The sequence below is a fragment of the Parambassis ranga genome, chromosome 20, assembly GCF_900634625.1.
Source record: "Parambassis ranga chromosome 20, fParRan2.1, whole genome shotgun sequence".
Classification (NCBI taxonomy): Eukaryota; Metazoa; Chordata; class Actinopteri; family Ambassidae; genus Parambassis; species Parambassis ranga.
In genome coordinates, this window is record NC_041040.1 from 9,696,526 (window position 1) to 9,724,290 (window position 27,765).

A 27,765-nucleotide genomic window follows, 5' to 3' on the forward strand; every position below is an offset into this window, starting at 1 on the left:
AGAGGCTGATTAAATCATAATTATGTTATTATTATCATTATCATTATTATTATTCACATTTGTAACATTTTGTATGAATTCCTGTTTTATTCTACTACAAACAAGGGTTTTCTTTTTCTTCTTCTATTGTTTTGATGCAAGACTAAATAACCTCCATGCAAATTGATCAAAACAAAGTAAATGTACCTATGTCATACAGCTAATTACAGCTATGTTTGTTATTTTGGTGCATTCAATGGCATGTAAACCTATTCATTCCTTTCTTTTTGATTGTGGCATCCTGTCCTCCATATAAATGTTCTGTGGTGAAGCATGTTATGCACATATGATGTGAATGATAATTTATTGTACCATTTTCAAATCTGCCTCAAAAACACAGATCAGCATGCACACTCTTCAGGGTTATATAGTCTGGTACTGTATAGCAGCAGGGGTGTTGACTTCCAGCAGGCTCCCAGGCTGGTGCATCAGGTCTACAATGTAGCCACAGGGCTTTGAAGACAGAGGATTTTTGGAGGGATTCCTGTTGAAAAGAAGTACCTCATTCCAGGCCCGGTTGTACTCCCCCCTAACAAGTGTGCAGCTCATTCCAATGCAATCAGCAAGACACTGAAACATTAAAGAGGAGACAGGATAGGGGGTGATTATGTGGAAATATTGAATGAAAGCATATAAAGCAAAAAGAACAAATGTGTATATATGGTGATTAGAGTAATGGTACCTTGAACAGAAGTGCCCTCTGGCAGTAGCTTCCCGTTTTGATTAAACCAATAGAAACGGCATTAGACTGAAGCTGATATTTAAGCCTGCTGAGGTGCAACATCCATGGGAATTCATGCATCTTATCCATCTCCACTGGTCCACCCATGGCCTCACTCACTAGCCTGACAGTGCACACACAACACATTACAATGTAGACTGTTTACTTTTTTTTGTCCAGTTGTGATGACGTGCATGTAGTGTTAGTTTGTCACCTGGCCAAAGTGGCGTACTGCTCTTGTTCATCATTCAGTGGGAGGATGGATTCTCTGGCTGTTTTAACTAGAATCTGCAACGACACATCATGCATCATTCTCCATGGCTTCTCTGTAGGAGTTTCAGACTGGCCTTCATCTTTTTGTTTGTCTTCCTCTGTTGTCTTCCTGTAAGGAGAGATTTTTTTTGTGTTTATAAATTCAGACAAAGAGAGAAAGGATTTAGGCCTCTGTGTTTGCCCATTAGAAAAAAATATCCTAGAAAGGGGCTTTGAAAGTTAAACTTTGGTCACAAAAGGCTGGAGATGAGACCCCAGAAGGATTATATAACACACTGCTTAAGAATGCCTGGAGGGCATAGTGAAAAAGGGGTGGACCTGAGGTACTCTGAGGAGTTACTGCTCTCTTTTACAGTGTTACGTACTTGTATGTACAGCTGTTAACACATAAGATGTTTATTATTGTTTGTGTTTTTGTATGTGTGCTGTATCTGCAGGCCTGTATATGTGTGTGCACATGGTTATTGTAGGTACAAGTTGAGAAGTCCATTAGTCTACAAACAAAGGCTCTGAGTGTGTTGGCCTCTCAAAAAAGGGGATCATTTACCCCGTGAGGCCATGCTAATGCGGTGAGCTGAATGCAACAGGGGAGAGGGGGGAAAAGAAAGGAGAAAAGTGGAGCACTGGATTGGAGCAGACAAGGGGAGGGTGATAGTAAACAGCCACAATAAACTGTTCCAACAAACAACATGGTGTGGCTGGTAAAGTGAAGGAACCTGTCTACTGGTCCATGGCTACTTCATTTCTACCCTCATTTACAACATTTATCCAAAAGTCCTTTTTACCTAGTAGGCATGTGCTGACAAACAAAATGTATATTTACACTGTCTAATGATATGATTCATACTCTGTTGCTGTATTGATGACAATAATAGGCCGTTGCTGGTTGACTGCTTGAGTGGACAGCTCTTCTAAGGACAGAATCTTCTGACCTGGGTGAGCCTGACAGAGAGCGACAGAGAACCAGAGAGATCAAATCAGCAGGTAGCTTGGCATAAGTTCTGTGATAAAATGCATAGATAACACACCTTCCCCGCATCATAGAAGCCGCTAGTAATTATGTCAGTGGAGGCCAAACGGCCTGTCAGGCTGTATTTAACAGGCAAGTTGGAGTCAAGCAGGCTGATCATGGCCAACTTGCTGAAGCTGTTCCTACGACTCTCTGACTGGCTGATTTCCTGAAGTATGTCCAGGGCCCTGAGTAACAAAAACACAACAAACATCCAAACACATAGATGTTCAGACATTTATGTCAAATGACCCCATGCTCCTCAGTTAGGAGCAACACTGCCATCTGCTGGCTATTTGTATCTGCTTATTCAGTTAGGCTCTAGTTGCACTCATAACTTTCTTTTTTTGTGTCTTACCCAAGTTTGTACATCTCCACAGCAGCGAGCTCATCACAGGCACAGATGTTCACTACCAAGCATGCATTATGCAGCACCTCCTTGTGATTGGAATGCAGTAAATTGACCAGTGGGTGAAGGCCTCCAGTTCTTTGTAGCTAGATAAGAAATTAGCTGAAGGTTAGAATACATATAAAGTATTGAGTTTGACAACGTATAACTAAGAATTGTATATTATCTAGGAAGGCCAATTTCACAATGTTCTTGGTTCTTAAACACCGACCTCTGCTCTTGCTCCTTTATCACTGACCAGCACTGCTAGACACATCACAGCGTTGACCAGCACCTGTGTATCTGTGGACTTTAAGAGTTCCACCAGAGCCTGTATGGCTCCATGTGATAAGATGCTACATCGGATGATCTCCTGTTCTGCCATGCAGCAAAGTGTAGCAGCAGAATTGGCCACCGTCCTCTGGCAGCTTCCATGCAGCTGTTGAACAAGGAACGCATGGCCTCCTGCCTCATACACTGCCCTGGAAAGTGGCATAGAATAGATAGCATGAACAAGAGGATTAGATCATGCAGTATTTCTGCAATGTGTGTGTTCCTTATACACATAAGTTGATAGGTTGAGTACAGTAGATTTAAAAACAAAGAATATGTAGAGGAATACTGTAATAGAGGAAATATTAAATCTGGCAGTGAGAGGTAGTGGGTGCAGGGAAAATTTGATGAAATGTCTACAGTTGACCTGATGCAAGAATAAGAGAATATTTGTGAGTGTAAGCATTCGAGGTAAAGGTCATTAGGTACTCACAAAGCATTGAGCTGGTTGTTATGTGTGAGGTTAGAAAGGGCCTGGGTTGCTGCCTCTTTCAGCACCAAACTCTCACTGCTCAGCATCTGCACCACCGCAGGGATACCACCTGAAACACAGACCTCCGATGTTTTAACACATAATTAAGCTGCTGTTGTAATGGTCCGGTGAATGTGTATAGTGTGTACCCAGGTCTCTGAAGCGATCTTTGCTGGCAAGCTGGAAACTCATGGCAGCCACAGCCTGACAGGCATAAGTTTTCACGCTGACATCAGCAACAGACAGAAGCTCTACTAGAACCTTCTCCACATCCTGCTCATGGAGCAGCTCGTGATTCTCAGCTACACGAAGACATACACCCATAAAATATGCATAACAGCAAAAACAAAAGAAAACACACACATGTTGATTCCTCATCTGTCTTTGTGCTTACAGTTCTGAGCCACCCTGGCGATGCATTTAACAGCACTGGACTGGATTTGTGGCATGCTGGGTGTAAGGATAAATTCCATCAACCTACTCAGTCCTCCACCTTTTTGGATGAGCTGGACACTCTCACTGTCACTCAGACAGTTAGCCACAACTTGTAATGTCACAGCATGTAGGTCAGTGAAGTCCTGCAAGACATGGGCCCAGAGAACAAGTGCTAATTCAAAGAGAACACTCATAAAATGCACTGAAGACATACATAAGCTTGAGAATCATGTGCTCTTTAATATTCACCTACCACATTGTAGAGGATGTCCATGAGCTTTTCAAACCCTTGCATTTCCCTGAAAATGTTTTGTGTTTCTTTATCAATAGTGATAATTTGCAGTGTATTTAAAGCCAGAAGTTGAATGACAGGGAAGTCTGACTTCAACAGCTCTAGAAGTGGAGGGATCCCGCCTAACTTATGCACCTCCTGGCGGCTCTGGAAGTCCTTTCACAGATACAGAACAACAGAGGAAAGGATCATTTGTAATTCACACATTCCTAACACATTAATACAATGTATTTAGTGTATTTAGATACTGATGAATGTAACTTCAAGTTGATTCAAAGCTTTTAAATACTTACTTGAACAAGGTTGAAGATGATCTCTAGTGAGTTCTTCTTGACATCTGGGTCTGGGCTGGATAAGAGCTGGATTAGAGGTGGCAGACCCTTGCTCTCAAAGATCTGGTTCTTACAGGCAAAATCCACTGACAGAGAGGCCAGACACATCGTGGCAAACTCATGGACCACTATATCTTCTTGAATAGGGTAAGATTAAGATTAGTAAGATTAGATACAAACACGTTGTCTATGAGAGGTGATAGATCATGAGTCATAGTTAGCAAAATGACTTACCTTCAAGACACATGTTTTCTATGATCGATGGAATGGCATTTAATTTTTTCAAGGCATTCGGTGCATCACCTGTCCATTAAAACAATAGTCACAGTCAGTGGTTACTCAGTCATCACCCTGCCAAATCAGCAGGCAGATGACAGGCTATTGCATAAGTTGCAGTTAGTCTGCAGTGATGATGTAAGTCATCTGACACACCATTGGTGGCCACGGTGCCCAGGGCCATGAAGGCGTTGCGTCTGACCAGCTTGTTGTTGTGAGTAATGAGCTGGCAGAGAGGCTTCAATGCCCCAAGTCCCAGCAGAGAGGCCTTGTTCTCATCACCTAACAGCAGGGGGAGACAGTGAGCAGGAGAATTTTAAGCAGGCTCCCACTCGGAAACACAGGCACATACTGCAGTTCATTATAAAAAAATTACTATATTATTGTATCTCAGTGTAAAACAACACAGCAGAGGCAGGGTAACTCAGAAAACAATCGTGCATCAGTTACCTTTTTCTGCAAATGAGTGGACTGCCTCACAGGCTTTGACTAGAATGTCCTCCTCTGGGGAGCTCAGAAGCAGCACTGCTGTTGCTGGGTTTTTACTCTCGACAGGTAATGGCTCAAACTGTCAGGAGAGGTGGAAATATGATTGCTGGTGTGTACAGCATGTGATCAAAGTATGGACGTCTAGGACAGAAACGTGTTAGTCAGGCTTTAAGAGTAAAAATGTGAACGCTTTCATTTACTCACCGCCTCTTTAATCGGAGTTTCAGTCTTCTTTCCCATTCTGTGTCCTGCAGAGAAACAGAATGTGCGTAAACTAAACTGCGTATATTGATCACCGATAGCAGCTCACTAGCTGTTCACTGCAGCTGTCGAAAAGCCTACCTTTTTTTTTTTTTTTTGCAGCACGACAAGCGACCACAAAAACCAGACTCTAAGTTCCGTGTTTTGGAAAAGAAGGTTGACATCGCGTTGCTAGGAAACGGGTGCCACACTCGCCTAAATAATGGCTTTTTATTTCTTTGAACATGTCCGCCAAAGCAAAAATGAAATAAAGAAAAATGTATAAATATCCCGGAACACTGATTTTTATTTCTTGTATGAAAACCAGACTGAACTATTAAGAGGACAGATCGATGTGACGTAAGAGGTGCCTGTTGTAGCAGCAGGGGGTCTGTCCTGCGCAGGTCATAGGAATAGCATTGAGGTATAAATGTGCTGCTGCGAAGAGTGAGTCATAAAACAAATGAGCTCTATACAGCATCAGCACATTGAGGCCTCTGGCTTTTACAGAGGCACTGACACAGCAATGTGCCAGTGGAAACAGCACAGTATGCACCAGAAAACCAAATGACCTCCAAAGACATTATACCTCTGCTGGTGAGGGGCATTATAACTCTGCTTCCTGAAAATTACATTCAGATTAATCTAATTGTAAAACAGACAAGAGTGGGGAGGAGGTGAATCGGATAGTGTGCAGCTTTCTGCAAAATACATCATTTTAGGAATGGATTACAAATTTACATGCATTGGACCACTCGATTCATATTCACACTCAATAGTAAAGTTTGATTTATTCATGGCGTTTAGATTGTCGGTATGAAAATTTAAATTGGGATGCAAATTAGTCGGATATATTTAAAAAAAGGGCTCGATGTGTGCTGTTAAAGAGCACAGTGAGGCAGCGCACATCAGGGCCTGTGGAGGGAGGGAGCTGCAGCGAATCAGCGCAGCAGACACTGCAAAGCTCAGCCTGTCACCTCCCATCCGTCGAGCTGTCAGTTGACAGTAGCACACATGAACATCAATGCAGCAGAAGGAGTTGACCACCCGCTGACTTCATACGTCGAAATAGCCGCTCACCGTGGTTCTGAATTCAAATAGGGCAAGGATACAGGATAGGACAGATGACAGGATACACCCTTGTCATCTCTACGGACTATCTACAAACGCGTGGGAGGAGGGCTTGCTAGTTGTGATTAGCTGGCTAGCTGGCAGGAGTTAGCTTGCCGGCTAACGGTAGCTAGCTGGTGAACGGAGTCCGATTCTGCTTTGTGCCGTTTGGCTAACGCGACATCCCTTAGCTCGCTAACGAAGGTCGGAGGGACTAATGCTAGCTGGTAGTCAAGAGTGTGTAGTTAGCCATACAGCATTACTAATGTGTCATTTTAACTATTTGTTTTAATCCAACGTTACAGTCTGTTTGTAATTTTTCGCGTTGCTTAGCGTTTTTCTCGTTTGATAGCTTTATGATTTTTACGGAATTTACCATCGGTGGTTGCTAGCTAGCAGGCTACTTGGCTATGCTAACGCCAGCTCAGTGAGACCTCACGTCGCAGGGGTGCAGAGAGCTCCCGACGACTCAGTAAGGAAGAGCGGTGACTTATGATGTGGGCTGGGGGGAAGCAGAGAGAGACTGTTAAGTGAAGGCGAGCAGCAGGCAGTATTAACTCAAACACATCGTATTTTCACTCATTAATCTTCTCAGGTAGGGCCGTAGCGTCTGTCAGGCTGTGTGGGGGCGTTGAATGAAGAAAAAATCTCTTTGGGCACTTTGATTTGCGAGCTGGCTAAATGAATATTATCGGTGTTAGTGAATCGTGACCTGGTGGCCACCGTGCCAGCTTCAAGGGAAGACGCTTCTGTCAGGATTATCGCACAGACGGCAATAACCAGTTTGCTTAAAGATGGCTTCGGCGAGCAGCATTGCCGCAGCTATTGCGAGCAAAACGAAGACCAAGAAAAAGCACTTCGTTGCTCAGAAAGTCAAACTCTTCCGTGCCAGCGACCCTCTGCTCAGTGTGGTTATGTGGGGAGTCAACCATTCGGTGAGTCAGACCGTCTTAATGCCTCTATGATAATCCACAGTATGTCTCTGTCGACCTTTGATGTTCTTCATGAAGCCTCACTTGTGTCAAACATCAGCCTTTGTGTTATTGCAGCTGATTAACAAACACGGGATGACAGCTGTCCAGTGGTTGGTTGTGATGCCAGGGTGGATGTGTGACTGGCTGCAAGTGTGCAGTCTTTTTTTTGTAGCAAATCATTACAACAGTTTGCTTTAGTGAGCTCTGAGGTACAATATTTGTTTTAATATTATTTTCCATAATGATTCTGCATTCATTTTAGTCAATGTGTGTGTGTTTGAGCAGCAGACTCTTCTTTTGCTTCCTGTTGTGCACATGTAGGATAAGCTCCCAGGGCTCTGTGTCATGAGAGAGCACATCTTCCCATGCAAGACAGCTTATCTCTGCTCTCTTTCTCTTCCTTTGCTGAATATTTGCTCTGGGCCAGTATTCATGTTTGTGAGAGCAAACGCTTGTCAGGCAGGAGACATTCAGATATTTCTGCAACCGCATCTTTGACCTGTAATCAGTCTTCACTTGTTGTATTTTACAACACAAAGATTTGGAGCTTTGTTGTCTTAAATGAATAAACATTTACATACTATCGATAAATATTTGACACAGGTCAGTCAGTGGTGTGAATCATAGTCATAGCATTTATTTTGGCTGCCTGTAACGGACAGCGATGCTTACAGTGCTCAATTTAGCAAATGAAAGAATGACAGAATGGCAGATATCCGTTGTTGTGACCCCTTTCTTTTACTAAATGCAGTTCAGAGCGTGAAGTTTTGACATTATTGTTCAGCTTGTTGTTTTGCGGAGGGGGGAAGAAACCCACATTTTCTCATAGCATCAACCCTATTGTCTTACTGAATAACTCTGTTTTGGGTTGAGGCATCCTGCACATTGACAATTTGCCATTTTAGTCTGTAGCATTTGATTTTTGGCCTAGTGCTGAGGTGACACTTTAGTTTGGATTATAAAGCCTCAGAATAGCCTGATGTGTGTGAGGCCAAGACAGCTAAAGATCCAAAGGTGTTATTCTTTATCTAAGCAGTAGTCTGCAGATTGTTTACAGCCACCTGGCTGTGGTGTTATGCCTAAGGAGGGAGGCAAAGTAAGGTAACACAGTGGGTTTACCTACGTACAGCTATGCAGTAGTCAATAATTCACTCTTTTAATGTTACAGTTGCCTAGGAAAGATAGATTGTCCACTCATTTTAACAGATTCCTTGTCAGATATGGCCACATGTCAGCTGATTTGTCATCCTGACAAGCTCACAAAATCCTGCCATAAAACTGTATAGTTACATCCCTTGCAATTTTCTCTTGTGAGGGACTCATGAAGGATTGTCTTATCTTATTCTACTGTGTGTCAAGATTCAAAAAAATGATTCAGTAAGAATATATTTTTCAAGTAAATCAATAGGTCATGTGTATGTGTTTGTTCGTACATGTCCAGTAGAGCGTGAGATTGTTAATTTCATCAGATTTGGGTGTATTGACTACCTGCTGGAGGGCCACTGGCTTTCATCCATAAAAAGCTACACAAGCTTGGAGAATGTACATGTTCGAACTCTTCTCGTGTATTGCAACACAGAGCAAGGGTGCCGCTAGCACGTTTCCTTTTTATGCCTTAGGCTACCCCTGCTGTTTTTCTCATCACCTGACAAGGTATGAGAAAACCATATTCATACCATTGGCTACATAAAAACCACATTCTGTGCCAGGTCATCTGATTGAGCCACTGAGTTACTGCCTAAGGGCATGGAGACAGATTTCATGTGAAAATCTATGTGCAATGTATGCCACAGATGGCACATATCACACATGTGTTCTGAAATTTCTTTTTGTGGCATGAGGTATGAAGCAGCTTTATGAAATCTCTGTACCATACCTGTATGAGTAATAACTCTACAGTAGAAAGATACCAACTGGGCATTAGATTAATATGACAACTGTTAGTGGTACTCAGTAGCTTCCTTGAGGCAAAGTTATACAAGTGTGGGTTATCTGTAATAAAAAGAGGGAATATAGTTTGTCTGGCTTGTCTGACAATTCCCCTGAGTGCATTGTTGAAATACAGATGTGGCAGAATGTGTGATGTGTTGGGCTTTGTACAGATTTGTCACAGGCAGGAAAGTTGCTTTGTCACAGTTAAAGGCACTCACTGTGTAATAATAGCTTAGTGTCCAGTAGCCCATAACTTGCTGTTGTATTTTACTTCCTTCCTTTTATTGTAAAGAAGATATATTGTTGTTTTTATTACAGCAAGCCAACAAATGAGACAAATAAGAGAAGCTATGTAATGTAACAGAAAGTCTTTTAGTGGTCCTCATTATACCATTAGCAAATGCTGACATTTTTGATAATATATGTAAATGTAGTTTTAAGTGTAATTTTTAATTCATATCTTGTATGTGTTGTTTATATATATTTTATTTAGATTAAACTCATCTTGCCAATTCACAAAAAAAAGTTAATTCAGAGCCTCTCTTCTCTGTCATCCTGTCTACCTGGCTATCCTATCTCTCTTTCTTTTCTGTGTCATGCGTCTTTGTCTGATTCAGAATAACTTTGTCTGGTTCAGTAGATTACATAAGAGTGAGACTATAAATATCTGGAGGACTGACCTACAGCTTATATATATGTTATGGTTGAGAAAGTCAGGAACTTCACATCCTGGCAACCTGAGGCATGACATGAGGAGTGATGGAAGCGTCTTGTGGTAGGATTCTAGTTTGCGTCTTGTCGCTCTTGCTTTTGTGTGTCTGTGTAATGGTAGTGTTACCTGTTGACTCCAGCAATTTCTTTAGTGTTGCAGTATTGATAAGAGCTTAGCAAGGCAATATGAGGAGATGTGAATGCTGGTAAACTTGATCCTGGAAAAACATTTTCTTTCTTCACCACTTGTCTGTGTGAGTGAGAAAGTGGCAGACTGACGCTGACTAAAATAGACTGGACTGAGCCGTTTGTGTCTAATGTGAATGCAGACGTCTCAATATTCAAGGGATGAGTGTAAGCTTTTAATTTGTGCTGCAGGTGTCTTACTCAGGTGCTTAGTTGTATTTATTCACTGTGGTATCTCTATGTTCTCTATCTATTTCATATATACACACAGCATTCTATGCATCTGCCCTTTTACTTCACCACTGCTCCACTTTTGTCATCAGTGCGTCCTCATTATAGTCGACCTCTCTATTAGGTGTGGGTAAAAAATAGATTTTTTTTACAGGTGTGATTCTTGCCATCTGCAGTTCTTATGAAGCCCCTCAAAGATCATGATGGAAATATTTTCGTGTTACCTTGTAATAATGTTTGCATTTGCTCAGACCCCTAGATAGAATTCTGAACTGTGTCATGATATATTTTATGTATTATGTACTAGATCACCAGTGGAGCCAAGGCCTCTCTCCAATCACAGCTGATGTGCAGCAAGTTTCAAAGCCAGTGGCTCTATACTTTGGAGATTGGGCTTTAAAAGTCACTTATGAGCTTTAACTACATCATGTAGAGTGTCAATTTTTTTTCTCTAGCAGATTTTTAAATGTTTCTTGTTTTGAGAATTAAATTAGGAGTAAATTTACATACCCCACTTATTTTAGGCAAGTCAGTAAGAGTTATCAGGCATCAGAAGTTTAAAAAAATAAATGGTGGCGTAACTTTCCTGTTAACTATCAGATGTCTCCCTCCCGGCTACATGTTCTAATGACATATCTTAGTAGTCTTGTTTTCTTAATTTATGACACAAACAGAGGGTTCTCTCCATTCCAATATTTACTTTCTACTTCTATACTACTTTGAGCTGTCATCTGTTAAGAGCGTCATTTGTCATTGTTTAGAACGACAAGGCTGTGCCATGCTGCTGACAGAGCACGTTTTCTACACCAGCTTCCTGTCCAATGGAGCAACAGAACACACTTGCTTCACTCTGGGCCGGAAAACCAGTCTTCATCACCATGGAGACTAAAAGGAAGTGGTGGTGTGAAATCTGCATGTTTGATAGCTGCAGGAAGATAAGCAGATATACTGGATGTATCTGTTTAAACCAAATAATCTACCCAAGATGGAAATTATGACGTGTGTTTTGGAGATAAAATAGAAGTACAACATATGAATTTAATGTGGATTATTTCCCCAGGCAACCAAAAAGTTCATTTTATGCATTAGTCACACCTCCGTAGACAAATAGACAATGACATTGCAGTGACAGTGTCAAGTAGTAGCTCACTATCTACTGTCTTACACTGTTGTCATCCAGCCCAAAAACTGAAATATTACACTGAATTATTTTAGAAAATACACTCACTGTGACATTCAGATGTAGGCACACATTCATACTCTCATGCTCTCCTTTTACATTTTTTCGCCTCAGTCGTTAATGTTTGTAAAGTGCTGCCCTCACAGATTTGTGTGTGGTAAGATCAGGCATTGTCTCTGTGCTTGTGTGAAACACAGCTTTGTTGATTAGGTGACATCTCCCTACTGAGTACCCAGGATGCATCTGTTCTGTAACATCACTGTGACGTCAGTGCCTGTCACACCAGGGTGCTGAAGCATACTTGGATGTGGCATCTGTTGACTTGGATCCTCTTCTTGTTCACTAAGGTCTTTCTTCTTTTTCTTCTTTGGACCTTGCTGAAAAGAGTCCCCTGCTTTATCCATCCTCTCTTATTGCTGTACACTGCCTTTATGCTTGTTTGCCTTTGTTTCTGTTCATTACTTTAAAATCTCAGATTACAGAGAGGTAATTTAGAGTACAGAGATGTTCATTTTGAATAACTCCAGTAAGACGACATCAAAGGGCTGTACACAAAGTGACCGGTCTTGTTCTTAAAATGAAACCATGCTTAATTGGTGCATGTTTTCTGAGCTGGTTCAAAGCTGGTCCACCCATCACTGGGCAAGCTTTTGCAGATCAGCATTGGTTTTCATTTGACAGGTCAAAAACAGTAGGTTAGATTTCCTTTTGTTCTTTTTTATTGGTTGACCCCAACCAAAATTATAAAGATGTACCCCACACTAGGTGAAAGTCAGCAGTATAGTTAAAGCCACCTCCCATTTTTCCAGCTGCCTAAAATGGACTTTGGCTTGTGGGCCATACGGCCACTATAAGATCATGTGTTGTTTCTAGGGTATCTAATTATTGACAGACTTTATTTGTGAGGATGTGTTGGATCAGGAAAATGAACTTGAATCGATTGTGGGAATATAGAGATTGCAGGTATAGTGTTTCTATTGTATTATTCTGATTTATTTTTAGCTTGTCTGATAGATTTTCAGTTGGTCTCTCCACTTATACCAGCATAGCAGGTATATGCTGCCAGCTTTTTTCTTTGAAATTGGCTTTTCTTTTTTTTCTTCTTTTTTTTTTGTTGGTTCTTTAAAAGTGAGCCAGTTCAATCTGGTGATCTTATGAGCTGCCAGAAAAAAACACCACAGGAATATAATTAATTTCAAAGGCACAAAGGCAACACAAAGACATTATTATAGGTGATTTGGCCAAAAGTGTAGAAAAGTTTAACGTTACACAGCTGACCACCAGAAGCTGTTTGGGGAGTTAGCAACACATTTCTGACTGGGCAGCAGACTCTGCAGTACATAATGTTTAATACTCTAAATCTAAATTCAGTGCCAGTTTGAGGCACACATACACTTTGTCATTAATGTTATAGTCAATCAAAGTTTTAGGTATTTGCACTTACTCAGTATGTACCTAACAATTATGCTTGCTGGAATGACAGGTTATTAATAGAATCAAGCAACCCGCCAGCAACCTTGCCTGCAGCCAACAACAAATACACAAGTACACACACACACATATGTATATCAAGCTGTGTCTGAGTCATAGCAAATGTCAGGTCTACATAATACAGCAATGTGAAGCATGGAAAGCTCTAGTGGAAGTTCATCCAATCTCCCCTAGGTGTTGAAACCCTGCTGTTTATTTATTGTGCAAGGGTTATTGAAGCATCCTGAAATTTCTTATTCTGTTGGATGTTTTTTATGTCCATGAATGTGTAGGCAGTCATTTGCATGTTAAATTTGTAATTCACTCAGATATTCAAGAGCTTGAAGCTAGGCAACTGGACTTACACATTTTTTTTGAAGATGTTTCGTTGCTCATCCAAGCAGCTCCATCAGTTCACTCTGGTTCCTAATATCAAGTTTAATTATAGCGCTCTCACTCTTGAAATTCAAAGTAAACTTGTTTCCTTTAATCGCATTTGTTCTGATACTCCCTGAGTTGCCTTGTTTGTCACACAGAAAAATCTTGAGTCCATTTTTAGTCACCAGATTTAGGCTTGAAAACATTTTAAACACCTCTTAAGGTGTGAGTTCATTGTTTTGAATGCTCACTTGCTACTTTTATTAGTTTGCAGCAATTGTACACTTCAGTAACTACAGTTGATTTGTACAGATCTTGCAGTGCACTGTTTGGTCATAGCCTGCTGTTTCACCCAAATGTCATCACACTGATTTCTTTTTAGAAGTAAAGTAATGTGAAATTTTATGTAAAGTTGTGTAAATGCACCTAGCTGTAAAAAGCTGCATTTAACTTAACATGTCTTTGATGTATTACTAATATTTCATGTTTTCCCTGTTGTCCCTCAGATAAACGAGTTAAGCCATGTTCAGATTCCTATCATGCTCATGCCAGATGATTTTAAGGCCTATTCTAAGATTAAAGTGGACAACCACCTCTTCAACAAGTAAGTGAATAATAACTATTATATATTAACATTGTAAAACGTGTTTTCAAAAATGTGTTTTCTGACTTGTGTGTATTCACAGAGAAAATATGCCCAGTCATTTCAAGTTCAAGGAGTACTGCCCTCTAGTCTTTCGAAACCTTCGAGAGAGGTTTGGCATCGATGACCAGGACTTCTTGGTAAGACTTGTTAGATGACTATTACCTCTGTTCATTTTTCTGTTTTGTCATGTTTGTATTAATAAATTGGTGTGAATTTGCAACTATAGAGGCTACTAAAGACAGTCATATAATCTTATCACTTAACTATTCCTTATCAAGTTTGAGCACACGTCTTAACTAAACTGTTATACTGCGTTTTTTCCTTTCCCTCTTTTGTTTCAGCCCACTTCTTCTCTTCCTTTATTTTCCACTCTTCCCTAGTAAATCCCCATTTTCCAGTGCAGTCAGTGAGTTGGCAGTGTTTGGAGGTCATTGTGTCCCAGCTCAGTGCAGCTGTCCTTCTTACATGTTTACATTAGGGTTTAGCTGGCTGCAGCAAGTGGGCAGTTAAGGCTGTTAGGAAACTGACCAGTACAGAGGAATGTGACATTCTCCACATCAAACTCTTTTTCTTACTGATGGAGTCACATTGCCAAAAGCTTTAGTGGATTGTCTCTTTATACTCTTGTGCTAAAACCAGCTAGCCGACATTATTTGCTGCTGCATTATTGATGTCCTTTCTTTTGCAGGAATAACTATGGTTTATGAGCAAAGCTGGCATTAATTTGTCGAATGCTGGCTTATCTTTGACAATTGGTCTCTTACAGTTTTAGCTTTTGAAAGAATTTTACACCAAAACTTACAAGACAAAAGATGTTGTCCATGTACAAAAAAAAACGTACTTCTCATTTTGCAAGACAATCAATAGATGCTAAGAGCTTAAGAGTATGAGGGAGCCGAGGGCTGAGGAATTCTTAGAGAATGAGGCATTGAGCCAGGGGGTGTTGGATCATGTTACTTTTGAGCTCTAAAGTCTGGGCAGCAGCTGTTTGTGTCTGTGTATCTTTGTAGCTTTGGACAGCTAGCAGGCGTGGAGGTCAGAACCTCATATGTTTAGACTGGTGTGTGGGAGGTGATGAGACAATAAGAAGGTAAATTGAGTATGCTGTATGGTGAGCTCTTCCACATACAAAGGAAGAACTGCAGTATTCAGTGCTGCAAATGTTTAATTATGAGAGGCGATATAAGCTGTGGCTCAGAACTAAGTTCAGGTAATATTTATGTTGGTTTTCTGGTCAGATAATGCAGGTAGAGGGTCAAGCACAAAGAAAGACACTGTTTTTTCAGTGTATATAACTTGATGACCATGGCATTTTTTTTTACTTCTCGTCTTTGCTCTGTCTTATTACAGAACTCTTTGACACGCAGCGCCCCCTTAAACAGTGAGGCCCAGGGACGTAGTGGGGCCCGCTTCCATACCTCTTATGACAAGCGCTACATCATCAAGACCATCAGCAGCGAGGATGTGGCTGAGATGCATAACATTCTAAAGAAATACCATCAGGTAAGAAACAAACCATCTTTCAATAATATACAAAAATCCTTGATATTTAATCTTTGTTTCTATGACGAACCTTAAAATCCAAAAACAACATTACCTCATAAACATAATTACCTATAATTAAAGAATTGTTGCAATTATAACAGCCTCACATGGTAAGGTTAAGTAAGGCTCATTTTGTTTTTATTAGCAATGCTTTAACAATAATTGCTTGGTTTTTGTTCAGTTAGTAAATGTAAAAGTTGTGAATGTTAGATTCATGTGATTCTTCTTGAAAAGTGGTAAGATATGTTGTCCCCTACTGTCTGTTTATCATCTCATTGAAACCTAAAGAGCTCATGTTGATGGAGATTCTCAGTCATTCCCGTCATTTTCATTTAGAAGGTCGAAGCAAGTCAACTTGACTTCTATACTAGTTACTGTCATAGTGTTGTCATGACAAGAGCCACCTCTACAGGACAAGACTCAGCAGTCCATCCACATGTCAAAGAAAAAGGACCTGCTTTTGAGCACAATAATGTTCACAGTTTAGACAGAGAGGACACATGGTTTGAAAGAGGAGTCAAGGAAGCCATCTATGTTAAGCTGGAAAAATCTTTCCTTAACAGAAGTGGTGGACTCGGACATCATCTTTCTGCCACATACAATGCAGCTTCCATCCGTTCGCAAAAAGTTTCACTCCAAGTCACATGTGCCCAGCAAGAACAAAGGGCTTTCAACCTGTCACAGCCTCCCTGTAGTCTCACAGTCATTAGCCACACCTGACACAGACCAACACAGGTAAATATGGAGACATTTAGAGCTATTGTTTGCGAGTTTCACACAGACCCACCCATTGAGGTCCACATATAAACCTGTTTCCCCACCAAACAGAACTGATGAAGCTGCTTGGAGGAGCAGTGAAACGTCTTCAGAAAAATTCTACAAGTCCAGTTGCCTTGCTCCAACCTTCTGAACTAAGAGCTCATGCTGTGTTTTATAAACCTTTCTTTCTTTTTTACTGTCTCCCCTCTTGTGCAGGCAGTAAGCATCCTTTGTGACCACAAAAGGGCCATAAATTTGTATTCCTCTCTCTCTCTCTCGGTAGTTCATTGTGGAGTGCCATGGCAACACGCTGCTGCCTCAGTTTCTGGGGATGTACCGGCTCACAGTGGATGGAGACGAGACCTACATGATTGTTACACGCAATGTCTTCTCCCACCGCCTGTCTGTCTACAAAAAATATGATCTGAAGGTAGGAGAGAAGGTGGGAAAAACAGATAGTGCTAAGGACATTTATACAGAAGATGTAGTGTCTCTTCCACAAAGACAGCTGTGTTTGTAGATATATATTTTAGAAGTGGTCATGCTTATTAATGTGTATAAATGAATTAATATACTTAAGAGTTGAATGAGTTATACTTCTAAAATGACATAGCTATTAAAAGGATCAAAGTATTAAAACCTGAGAGTGTGGCTAACACATTTTTAATTTTTTAGGGTTCCACTGTGGCAAGAGAGGCCAGTGACAAGGAGAAGGTATAGTCACCTGTCCTTGGCCAGGATGCACTGTTGATCACACACACTTTTACATAGGTTTACATTTCCATTAACCATAGAATGCGTTAAATAGACAACAGTAATAACAGTAATAATAATTATATATTAATTATATAATAAATATAATATAATAATATGGTTCAAAAGTGCTAGAAGTGCAATAATTCACACCACATCAAACTGTTGAGCGTCAACATATAAAACCCTAATTTCCCTGTACGTAATGACGCTTTCACTATTTTGTCGTCCTTTATCACTTTAGCTTATTTAAATACTGTTGGTGCTCTTATAACGGATCCTTCGTTAAGGCAGTTTGACTAACAGCTGTCAGGAGACATGTAGTTCTGACTACAAATACAATGTGGTGTGGATTGAATGATGGACACTTGCATAGCACTTGCACTCTACTGATGTCACAGTTTTTGTGTTAAATACAATTACAGATCGAGAGAGAAACCAACCTGCGTTTCCAGTGCTTTTAAAAATCCAACACAGCTTTAGACTGTTTCAGGCTCACTGTCATCACCCAAACGGACTAACTAACACAATGTTGTGTGCTTTTGTTCCTCTTTGGGTGGGCATGACAATAGCAAATATCCATTTCCTTCAGTTAGCACCGACTTCATCATGCCATTCCCTTTCTCACCACTGCACGCTTTTTGTGTCATTTTAATTTGCTTCATTCCTCCTAACCTCACCCCTGCTGTTCCATCAGTTCCCCTGCTTGCTGTCTGTGTGTGAATGATTGAGGGTTGTGCACGTGGGCGTGTGTATCTGGTCATGTGTTGGGTTTGAAGTCGTTTTTGGTCAGATGTTGTCTCATGATTGAGTAGTCCTTTGTGATGATGTGTTTCCAGTGTATCTGACTGGTTTGTGTGTGTATGAACAGTATATAAGCATTGGATAGCAATGGAATTGTTTCACTGGTGAGAAACTCTGCCTATTTTGAGTTTGGTAGTTTGGTAAGCTTGCTGTTAAATTTGTGTTAGCTTAAACACTAGGTATAAACTGTATTACTTTAAAATAGAATGCTTTGACCTCGAGTGATGGAAGCTGCTGACGTCCTTGAACACCTTGACTTTTGAGTACAGTCATTTGTCAACTCAGCGGTATTAGAGGGAACGGTTGCCCACAGTGACTCTCTTTTTCAGTGTTTGTCTCCACATTCTGCTCTTCAAAGGCTTGTCTGACAATGAAAAAGGATTTGACCCAGAGAGGTTTGAATTTTCCAGCAGGTTTTACATAAGCTTGATTGTAGGACCCTATGCACCGAGGCATGGAAGACTTAAGGGAATCCCTGAACTAAATATAGCCCTCTGTAAATGAATGAAGAAAAGCAACATTATTGGGTTTAAAACAGATGAGTGGAAAAACAAAGCTGCTGAGGATTTACCATACATGTGAGCCTACTGTGTGACCTCTTTTTGTGCAAAGCACAGCTGTGTGTAAAACACCATTCACTGTTCAGAGATTAAGAAGCAAGAGGATACACGGGGCAAGTTACCCTGAATGAAGACGTTATTTACCCTGAATACCACTGACTCTTAACTTAAACTGCTACAAGCTGTTGCTGTGTTGATTCATTGGGCTGATTTACAAAGGTGTATATGTAGTATGTGGCCTCACACATCTAACTTGGAACAGATCTCAGAGACATAACTAAGGCTCAGATGTCAAATAAAAGAATCTGAGAATCAGAGAATGCTGATTTCCCCACATAAAACACTTTTGTATATACAGACATACAAACAGGTTAGTGTGTAACTACACTCTACAAACATACTAACACTAGTTCACAAGCTCAAACCAGGTTGAATGCTTTCACACATCATAGTCGGCCAGTAAAATGAAGAAGGTGCAGCATGTCAAATTAAAGAGGAGAATCACATGTTGTTCAGAAGGTACACTGTGTCTGTAAAATAAATAAATGCTACAGACTCACACACACAAACACACACAAACAAAAAGCATGGCCTCTCCTGACTGCATGGCCCTCTCCCTTTCATGCATGCATCTGCATGGTATATAATGTTTTTTTCTGCATACTTTATGGAGTTACATTATTTCTAACACATCCCAATGTGTATGGACACCAGCCTCATTCTGTTGCACATTGTGGCCATGTTCTTTTCTACCCACCTATAACATGTATCTTTCTTTATATAGAAAAAGAAATGGTGGTTGTAGTTGGCAGTTTTAGTGGGGGGATATCCTTACACATTTTATATTTAGTCGGCGGGTTGACAAACTAGGTCTTTTTGGTTAAACAGGATCAGATCATAATAGTAAATTCATGTTGCTGTTAATTTATTTGTGTTTAAACATAGCCATCTTAAATGTTTTTAGGACACTGACCCATAATTTATCATACATTGGTTTGTGATTTGTGCTATCAGTATTTATTTTATGACCTTGAAAATGTAAAGGTTGTGTTTGTGCCATTAGACAGCTACTGGTTCTTGGTTTATAGGTATACAGATCGTCATCAGGTCTCTGCTCAGAGGCCATCTGCTACAGTTGTTTTTATATTTTTTCTCTCTCTCCTCACGCCAGCACCAGCTGGTATCTCTGATGGAGGCACATGGCTTTAATGTGGCGATATGAATGAGTGTGAACAGCTTTGACATTTTAGTTGCCTCTCGTAATCATAAGCCTGTAGAAACAGTACCATACCTGATAGAGAGGTTAGTTTGCAGGGTTTTGCTTTCTCTGCTTAGTCCCAGATCCTTAGAGTACCATTGCCAGGCTGCTTTCTTTCTCTTTTGGCACCAGTGGATGTTTAGATTTGTGGACAGAAAGATATAGAAAAATCACCTTTAATTGGGCTAGTGAGAAATATTTTTACAGCTCCTAAAATCATATTAAAAAGTGAAATTAATGTATAAAATAATATAACTACAAATTACCTGTATTGGGATTAGATCAGCTTGTGAGAGAGTTACACATTTTCTTAACCTAGTCATTGTAAAAACTTCTCAACCTCAGTGGTCATGTACCCAGATCTTTCGCGTTGATGCCCTTTCCAACCTTCAGCGAAAAAGAAAAAAAAAAAAAAGATTGTATTCTGTTACATTTTAAACACTTTGCCTTTACTTCCAACTTCCTTCCTCCCTTCCTTTCTCCTTTCTTCTCTCCTCTCCTCCACCCCTACCGTCCCTCCCTCGCTCCCCGCCTTTTCTAGCAGCCACCCCCACCAGAGGATGTGCCCCCGCGGCCCAAATCTGGTAACGTTCAGCAAAGGCTGCAAACACTGCGGATTGCCACGCGCTTTTACTGCGCCATGAAACACGTAAGAGATGTAAGAGAACCAGGGCTCATATACCAGGCATGATCTATTAAACCAATCTTATTTTACTGTTTTTTTTCCCATTATTTTAATTTTTTTGTGCGGCCGGACATTTTTTGTTTCCTCGAATTCTCTAAGCTGATTATTTAAAGGCCATATTTTGCACATATTTCATCCATTAACAGTCGCTTCTTGCTCTCTACCTGTCACTAAGTTCAGTTAAGTTTTAGTTTTGCTAGACAGTTCATTTTTGTTCCCACCATTCACTCAGCTACATGTATGTGAAACAATGGAGAGCAAGAGGTGGAGTAGGATGGGTATATATTTTTCAAAAGGAGAACTAGCAAATACTTTGCGAGTTACAATGTTGCTATATTCCCCCAGTAAAGTGACTGAGCAACTCATTAGTTAGACTAAGAAACCAGAGTCTGGTTTGTTAGGTGGTTCTTTAACACATGATAGTCCTCGCCAAAGGCATTGTTACTCTAACTTCTAAGATAACAAGAAGTTTATCAGCCGCCAATAGTGTGGGTAAGCTTATACATGTGGCAAACTGCTACAATCTCTGTAGAACCACAGCTGATTAGGAGCATCCCAGTGTCAGCGCATAACAATTCCAATAGAGCAGTGTAGCTTTGTCAACATCAACATCCGTTTTCCAGACAAAGATAGACAGAAAAGCAACAAGTTTCTTTTTGTATTGTTGGACTCATTAGCAACCCACTCTTTCTTCCTGCCTTTAAAACACAGGTATCTTTCTTTTTTCTATTCGCCATCTCAATGCACCTGACTTACACACGAGCTGTAGTAACCGAAACAGAGAAAAGTAATTGCAGTCCAGTGATACGATCTCTGTGTGCCGTGGAGGAGCATAATACATAATGAAATACTTTGGCATTAAAATAAAAGGCAATTGAAATGAATGTACAGACAGATGGATGAATGTAAGATTTGAGGTGTCTGTTTAGGTGACAGGCCTGCAAAGTGTTTTCAGGTTATGTTCACTCTTTGCAGTCAGCCTCATGTCGCGTCTTCATTTACTTTTTATGTTGTCTATATTCAAGCAAAGTTCTACATCCCATTTATATTGGAGGTCTATGTCTGTATCTATATGTGCTCAAGTGTCCTACTTTGTGAGTTGTATTCCTGCGTTCATGTGTGTATTCTATATGTGTGTCTGTGCTGTCTGAGCTCATTTCTAGTGCTACAAAGTGTTATGTGTTGCTGCTCTTCTCCTGCTGCCATAGAAACATTATAGTAGCTAAAGTGCTGCTGCTGCTGCCCTGTTATCTCATTTCCTGCTCTCTTTTTCCTCAGTGACTCAGAACTAGGCCTTGTCCCTCCCCACATAACACATCCTCCCCCCCCATAGGCCACATGGTAGTTTTGCACCAACCTGCTAGAAGAAGGAATCGAATCCCTTTTAAATAGGACTGCCTCATTGTGCTTATAGGCTGAATAGTCAGAAATAGTCTCACAGGGCTTCATAGAATCATAATATAGCTCTTTGTTTTTGGAGTCTGGCACAAAAAAACTAATTCTTGTGACTTAGCTAGATATCCTTTTTTTCATGACACAAAGTGTATGGATCTACCAGATGCATTTATATCGGTTGAGACTGAAATATGTTCAGTGCCCTTTGTTTATTGGTACTGGAAAAAAAAAATATTTCATTATGAACAGTAAAGAAACAACACAAAATGTTGCATCAGATGGATCTGTACCACTGTGGGCATGCAGCATGTACATATGTAAGAGGTGGGCCGTGGTTTGGATGGACTGTTTACTCTATATTGGCCAACTCATTTTACCTGTAATATTTGCTGGTTGCTTCAGACAGGCGTATCTTCCAAACCACGGGCTCAAAGCCTCATTTGTGGGGTATTTCAAATACAGAATTTTTTGGCTGATACATTTACACACACACACACACACACACACACACACACTTGACATGACTAAGTTCTAGGATTAAAATTAATCTTTTGTTGTCTTACCTTTTAAAATGTTGAAATACCCCCTATTTCTTAAAGTTGGGTAAGGCAGTTCTCCTGCCCTGTGCAATAACACAGATATTTTATTTTTCTGAAAGAATTCTGGGGCAAGGAATGAAGAACATGTTACAGAATTCGTTTTACCTTTTTGTCAATTAGCAATCATTATTCAGATGTTTTTCTTAAGATTAAAACATTGTGTTGTTGGGTGAACTCATATATATACACGTGGAAAAATATTTTGCCACCAGAATTCTGTCACATTTTTGCCCAATTCTACTCCATAGTGTACTGGAACTATTTCATTTCAATTCAGCCACATTTTTTATACTTCCTCGTTATGTCTATGTCTTCCTGAATTTATATCCTGACCATTTTAAATCTATTGCTTAATAAGTGTTAAATATTTTCCTTCTTTATACCAGTATGTGCATTAGTCCAGTCTGGAGAATCTGAGCATACATTTTGAAGCCAAAATGAAAAAAAAATATGTTGGACATAATGTGTATAGTTATAAATAAACATGTTTTATAAGTGTATCTGATACCAAAAATATGTTAAATATGCTCCAAAATTAAGGGAAAATAGTCCCTAAGACTCTTAAAGTATAAAGTAAAAGCATCTGAGGAATGAATCCCTGGTTGTTTTGACATGGAATGTTCCAACGTGCCTTTTTTGACTGCATTACCTGGTCACTAATCTCCAATACACTGGACAGGCCAAGGAGCTGCCCACCTATAAGGACAATGACTTCATCAATGATGGGCAGAAGATACACATTGATGATGAGAACAAGAAAATGTTTCTGGAGAAGCTTAGAAAAGATGTGGAGGTAAGTGAGGAAACGACTGTTGATGCTAGAATTTATTTGGCTTCTGACTTCCATGTCTGCTGATCTAAACGGTCTGTCTTGACCCCTCTGCATACTTCCTTCACCTCTCATCCTCAGTTCTTAGCTCAGCTGAAGCTCATGGACTACAGTCTTCTGGTGGGGATCCACGATGTTGAGCGAGCTGAGCAGGAGGAGGTGGAGAGCGAGGACAATGAGGCTGAGGAGGAGGGTGAGAGTGACGGAGGGGGTATTGGGACACCCCCCGACAGTCCCAGCAACACCCTGGACAGCAACAAACCCCTCTCACCTGGAGAGTTTGATCCAGCCATTGATGTTTACGCCATCAAAAGCAATGAGAGTGAGTTGTTTTCCCAATGTGAATCTCTTACATTGTGAGAGTTGCATTTAACAGTTATAAACAGAAAACTGAGAGCTCCCCCTGCTGGAGGTAAGATGTCTGACCTGCTGCTGTGAACCTTGTTCCCTGATTATTCTGTGCAGATGTATGGATTCTCATAATGGGTCTGTTTGTTTGATAATTAAAGGTGCTCCCAGGAAGGAGATTTACTTTATGGCTGTCATAGACATCCTGCAGCACTATGATGCCAAGAAGAAAGCTGCCCATGCCGCCAAGACTGTCAAACATGGGGTATGTAGCCGCATACAAGACATAATTTAAGTGTATTATGAAACATTCATACTGAACAGGTGGGGTGTCAATAGTATATATGTGTACTTCTGCAGGCCGGGGCAGAGATTTCCACGGTGAACCCAGAGCAGTACTCCAAGCGGTTTTACGATTTCATCACCACTATCCTGTCGTAGCCTCCAGGTGTGACAGGGGCACAGAGGCACATGGGAAAGGGAGGGCAAGTGGGGAGGGGAAGAGAAGTGATGAGTGGAAAACCATCAAAAGGCTGAATTAATAATGTTGTTGTCGTGACGTTATATCACTCTCCTTCGTCCATTCTCCTCATCCCCCCTGCTTGGTTCTCTCTTTCTGTGAGGTGCCGCACTCTGCAGCTAAAAAGAAAACAAAACATGTTCGTTTACATTTAACCTCTCCTCTCTTGAGTTCTGTTCATGCGTTACTTTGGATGAAGAGGGTGTTGAAAGCAAGTGTCTGAGTCAATATGTTTTCATACAATTTGTTTTTATGTGGGAGTACAGATTTTTTTTTATTTCCTCTAACACAACATCCAGAACCCTGCAATTGTTTTACTTCGATGTTGATATTCGGATGGTGTGATGTGTGTAGTGTAAAGACAAGCAGAGTGCAGATAACGGCACAGAGTGAGGACCCTCTTGCAATGTGACGGCTGTAAAGAGGAAGTTTGTGCTGGGCCTCGCCTAATGCAATTGCTTCGTTTCAGGAATAGGAAGCAGTCTTCCAATAGGCCAACAGCCAGACCCACACCTTGAATACTGTCTAAGTACTCAGCCAAACAAATCTTCCTGTTTGGGTTCCTCCTTCATCACTCAGCTTTAGACGCACCCCCTTCCCTTCCCGCTCCTATGTGTACAGTTATTAAATTGCCACAGATATCTCTGAGTCCACTTGTAAATTATAAAGCCTGTCTCCTGTTTCTCGGTGTCTGTCAGTGCTTGTGTGATTATCATCATACAATGAGAAAAGGGACTTCTCTTTACTGTCTCATTGTTAGAGCATCATGGTTTCTGTTCCTGTGGCAGAGAATGGCCCAGACATCGTGTCACTCTTTAGTGTAAAATCTTCTTGTTGGGGGTCCGATTCAAGCATCAACAGCCCTTAACTTTCTGTTGCCATCAGCACCTTATGAGTAAAATCAAAAAAATGTTGCACTTTCATTTGTTGTTAGAGATTTGGAGCTATTATTCTGTTACTTGCGCAGCAACAAAGAGGAAAAAGGAACTCGAAACGGAAAGCCTGATCTAAAATCCTGTCTCCAGCAACATTTATCATATTCTTCTTACAGGGATCGCTTGGGGAAGAATTTACTGCAATATTAGACAGGGAAAGTGGACAAGTTCTGTTAGCAGGGCTTTTGTACATTTTTCCCAATCCTTTAAAATCTGTCCATGTTGTTGTTGTTGAGGTGGCAGCTTTTAGGACCAGGCACACAGTGTGACGGTTTACCTCCAGCATCGTACCAGCACACACCCAAAGATGGCAAACGGTGTGTGGGTCAGTGTTTAAAACAAAAATAAAAACAAAAAAGAGGGAGAAGACGGGGGAGGAGGGAGGTTGGGAGGAGTAGCGACACGTGTTGTTAAGTAATTAACACCATCAGCATCGTTTTCTAACCTCGGCTGTGAGTCTGTTATCATCATGTTATTGTTTTTTAAGGCGATTTTATTGATGTGATTTTTTTGTTTGTTTTGTTTTTTTTGTATATTTTGCACAAGAGGAAAGGAACCAAATGTTACAACAAATACGATCCCAATTAGCTGATATGGTCTTAACAAGGGAAATGCAATATACTTGTGTGTAAGTGAGAAAAGTTGTTTTGTGTGTGACGTTGTGTATCACTTTCAACTAAAACAAGTCGTCCTCCTTGACTATTGTAACCCATGCAAAAAGCTTCCATCACAGTATGTTTGTTTGGATACCATAGATTATATTCACATTTATATTTTTACATTGGATTTTAAGTCATGCAATATACTTGTATTTAAAAGAAATGGAGCCACCCTTCAGAATGAATGATGGTGCTGTGGAACATGAAGAATGATACCGCTTGAATTTTTACAATTTATAAATGTACTTTAAAAAAAAATGCATGCAACAGGACTATGTTTCCTTTCCCCCCTCTAGTCTGTGTTGTGGACTGTTTGGGTTCTCTTTGTGCTCCTCCACTTTAACCAGTTTTGTGAGCGTATAAATAGTCCCCACCATGCTTTAAATAACTGTTTTTCATTGTATACACTGTGCAAGATGTGTGCCTTTATACTCCAAATTATTTAATTTTATATTTTGTAATCTTTTTTTAAAACAAAGGTAAAAGGTTATTTTAATAGGGTGTTTACTGTTGTTTTCAACTTTATTTTGAAGACCCTCCCTGCCTAACCCCATATAAACCATTCTGATGATTGTGTTTTAACCAGTATAAATATTTGAGGACGCTGGATCGATGTAGATTCTGTAAATTTAAATCAGTCATTCAAACTATTCAGTGTGTGCAGGCATCCTCGCCCCTGTCCTCAGACTGAGGGGGGGTGATGTCTGCTTATATTAATCCTTTGTTGGTTCGCGCTGGTCCTGCCTTTATAAAGAACATATGTGTGGAAGTGCATAGTGGAACGTGTGTGTTGTGACTGTTTTGTCGTGCTCGTCCTCACTTTACTGGCGGCTCAGGAGTCCGGATTTTATCACACTTGCTCACCAACCACAGATGCAGTCACATTTCCAGATGTTATTTTTTTACACTCATCTTCGTCACCTTTTTACACTCTGAAAGCGGCTTCTCTTGCTTCCTTCATGTACCTCCATGTTTTTGTTTTTGTTATCAGGGAGGTTATGAGCTGATAGGTCAGTGGTCATTTGTTATTTCTGTGTTTTCTCACTGTAAAACAGGCTGTGTTGTTTCTGTCACATATAGCTCATAATGTACATAGGTTGTGTCATAAAGGAAACGGGCAATGAGGGAACGCAGTCATCCTCTAGTCTGCTTGGCTCCGTTTTGGCCTCTGAAAACCTTCCTTGTGCAAGTGTAGAAAGCAGAGCAGTGCATGCTGGGTGAATTTTCTGCTTTGGTTTGGGATTAACTAAAGCCAGACTTTTAACAGATGCAAATAAAATAATACACACGCCCTGCTGCTGCTAATAAGTCCTTGCTTTTGTGACTTCTCATAAATGAACTACTCCTACCCCACCAAGTCAACCTGCTGCCACCATGAACTTGCCAAAAGCAACTTTCAGCAGTCAGAACTACCCCCCCACTTGAGCTTCAGGAACATCGTGTAATGTATAATGTGTCTATTTTTTTGTGGTAGATGGAGTGAGGTGTGCAGTGCTCATATGTGAACATGTCCAAAGTTTTGGGAAGAAGCCCCCTGTGTTTATCTAATGTTAAGGGAATTTACAAAAGACTGGAGGCCTGGCAGGATCTGCAGAGGTAGGATGCAGTTACTCGGCTTCTCAAAATTCAAAAACCCACAAAGCTTTGTGGACAAAAAAAACCTTCTCAGAAATCTGAATCTAATTAATTTGCATGTAAAAGACAACACAACAGGCCAGGAAGCAGCATCCCACCCCTGCAGAATGTGCCTCTAACATGCATTATTGTGTGTTTGTGTGTGTGAGAGAGAGAGAGAAAGTGTGTGTGTGTGTGTGTGTGTTGCTGTCTGACTGTGGCTGGTGAGAATTTCCCTTTCAATGGCAGAGAGGCCAAAATAATGTTGTATGTTTATTGTTCTTCACATATAATAATAATAATAATAATGATACACTCCATTCCATACGTGTTCACTCAAACCAATTAAAGCACTTGTTCTGCTTAACGCACCTGGAATGCTTTG

At 40.5% G+C, this 27,765-nt stretch overlaps 2 protein-coding genes across 5 annotated transcripts; one reads left to right on the top strand and one right to left on the bottom strand.

Moving 5' to 3' along the window:
• Window positions 1-337: 337 nt before the first annotated feature.
• Window positions 338-11,727, bottom strand: armc3 (armadillo repeat containing 3). 4 transcript variants are annotated; one of them, XM_028433563.1, is made up of 17 exons: window positions 11,672-11,727; window positions 5,264-5,307; window positions 5,021-5,138; window positions 4,727-4,852; window positions 4,529-4,597; window positions 4,256-4,431; window positions 3,924-4,118; window positions 3,630-3,813; window positions 3,385-3,537; window positions 3,197-3,305; window positions 2,663-2,912; window positions 2,401-2,537; window positions 2,062-2,230; window positions 1,881-1,975; window positions 975-1,142; window positions 722-884; window positions 338-609 (listed from the first exon to the last, which is right to left on the bottom strand). In XM_028433563.1, exons 2-17 carry the CDS (start codon window positions 5,297-5,299, stop codon window positions 403-405), a joined length of 2,355 nt encoding a protein of 784 aa, XP_028289364.1. In that variant the 5' UTR covers window positions 5,300-5,307; window positions 11,672-11,727; the 3' UTR covers window positions 338-402. The 4 variants fall into 4 exon arrangements, with proteins under 4 accessions (XP_028289364.1, XP_028289365.1, XP_028289363.1 ...); XM_028433564.1 differs by lacking the exon at window positions 11,672-11,727 and having other exon boundaries at window positions 4,256-4,428; window positions 5,264-5,454; XM_028433562.1 differs by lacking the exon at window positions 11,672-11,727 and having other exon boundaries at window positions 5,264-5,454.
• On the top strand, window positions 6,283-27,751 carry pip4k2aa (phosphatidylinositol-5-phosphate 4-kinase, type II, alpha a). The gene is made up of 10 exons (XM_028433567.1): window positions 6,283-7,344; window positions 13,978-14,075; window positions 14,158-14,254; window positions 15,468-15,620; window positions 16,705-16,851; window positions 17,097-17,135; window positions 23,155-23,268; window positions 23,386-23,626; window positions 23,814-23,917; window positions 24,013-27,751. The coding sequence occupies exons 1-10, from the start codon at window positions 7,204-7,206 to the stop codon at window positions 24,091-24,093; spliced, it is 1,215 nt and encodes a 404-aa protein (XP_028289368.1). The 5' UTR covers window positions 6,283-7,203; the 3' UTR covers window positions 24,094-27,751.
• Window positions 27,752-27,765: the final 14 nt, after the last annotated feature.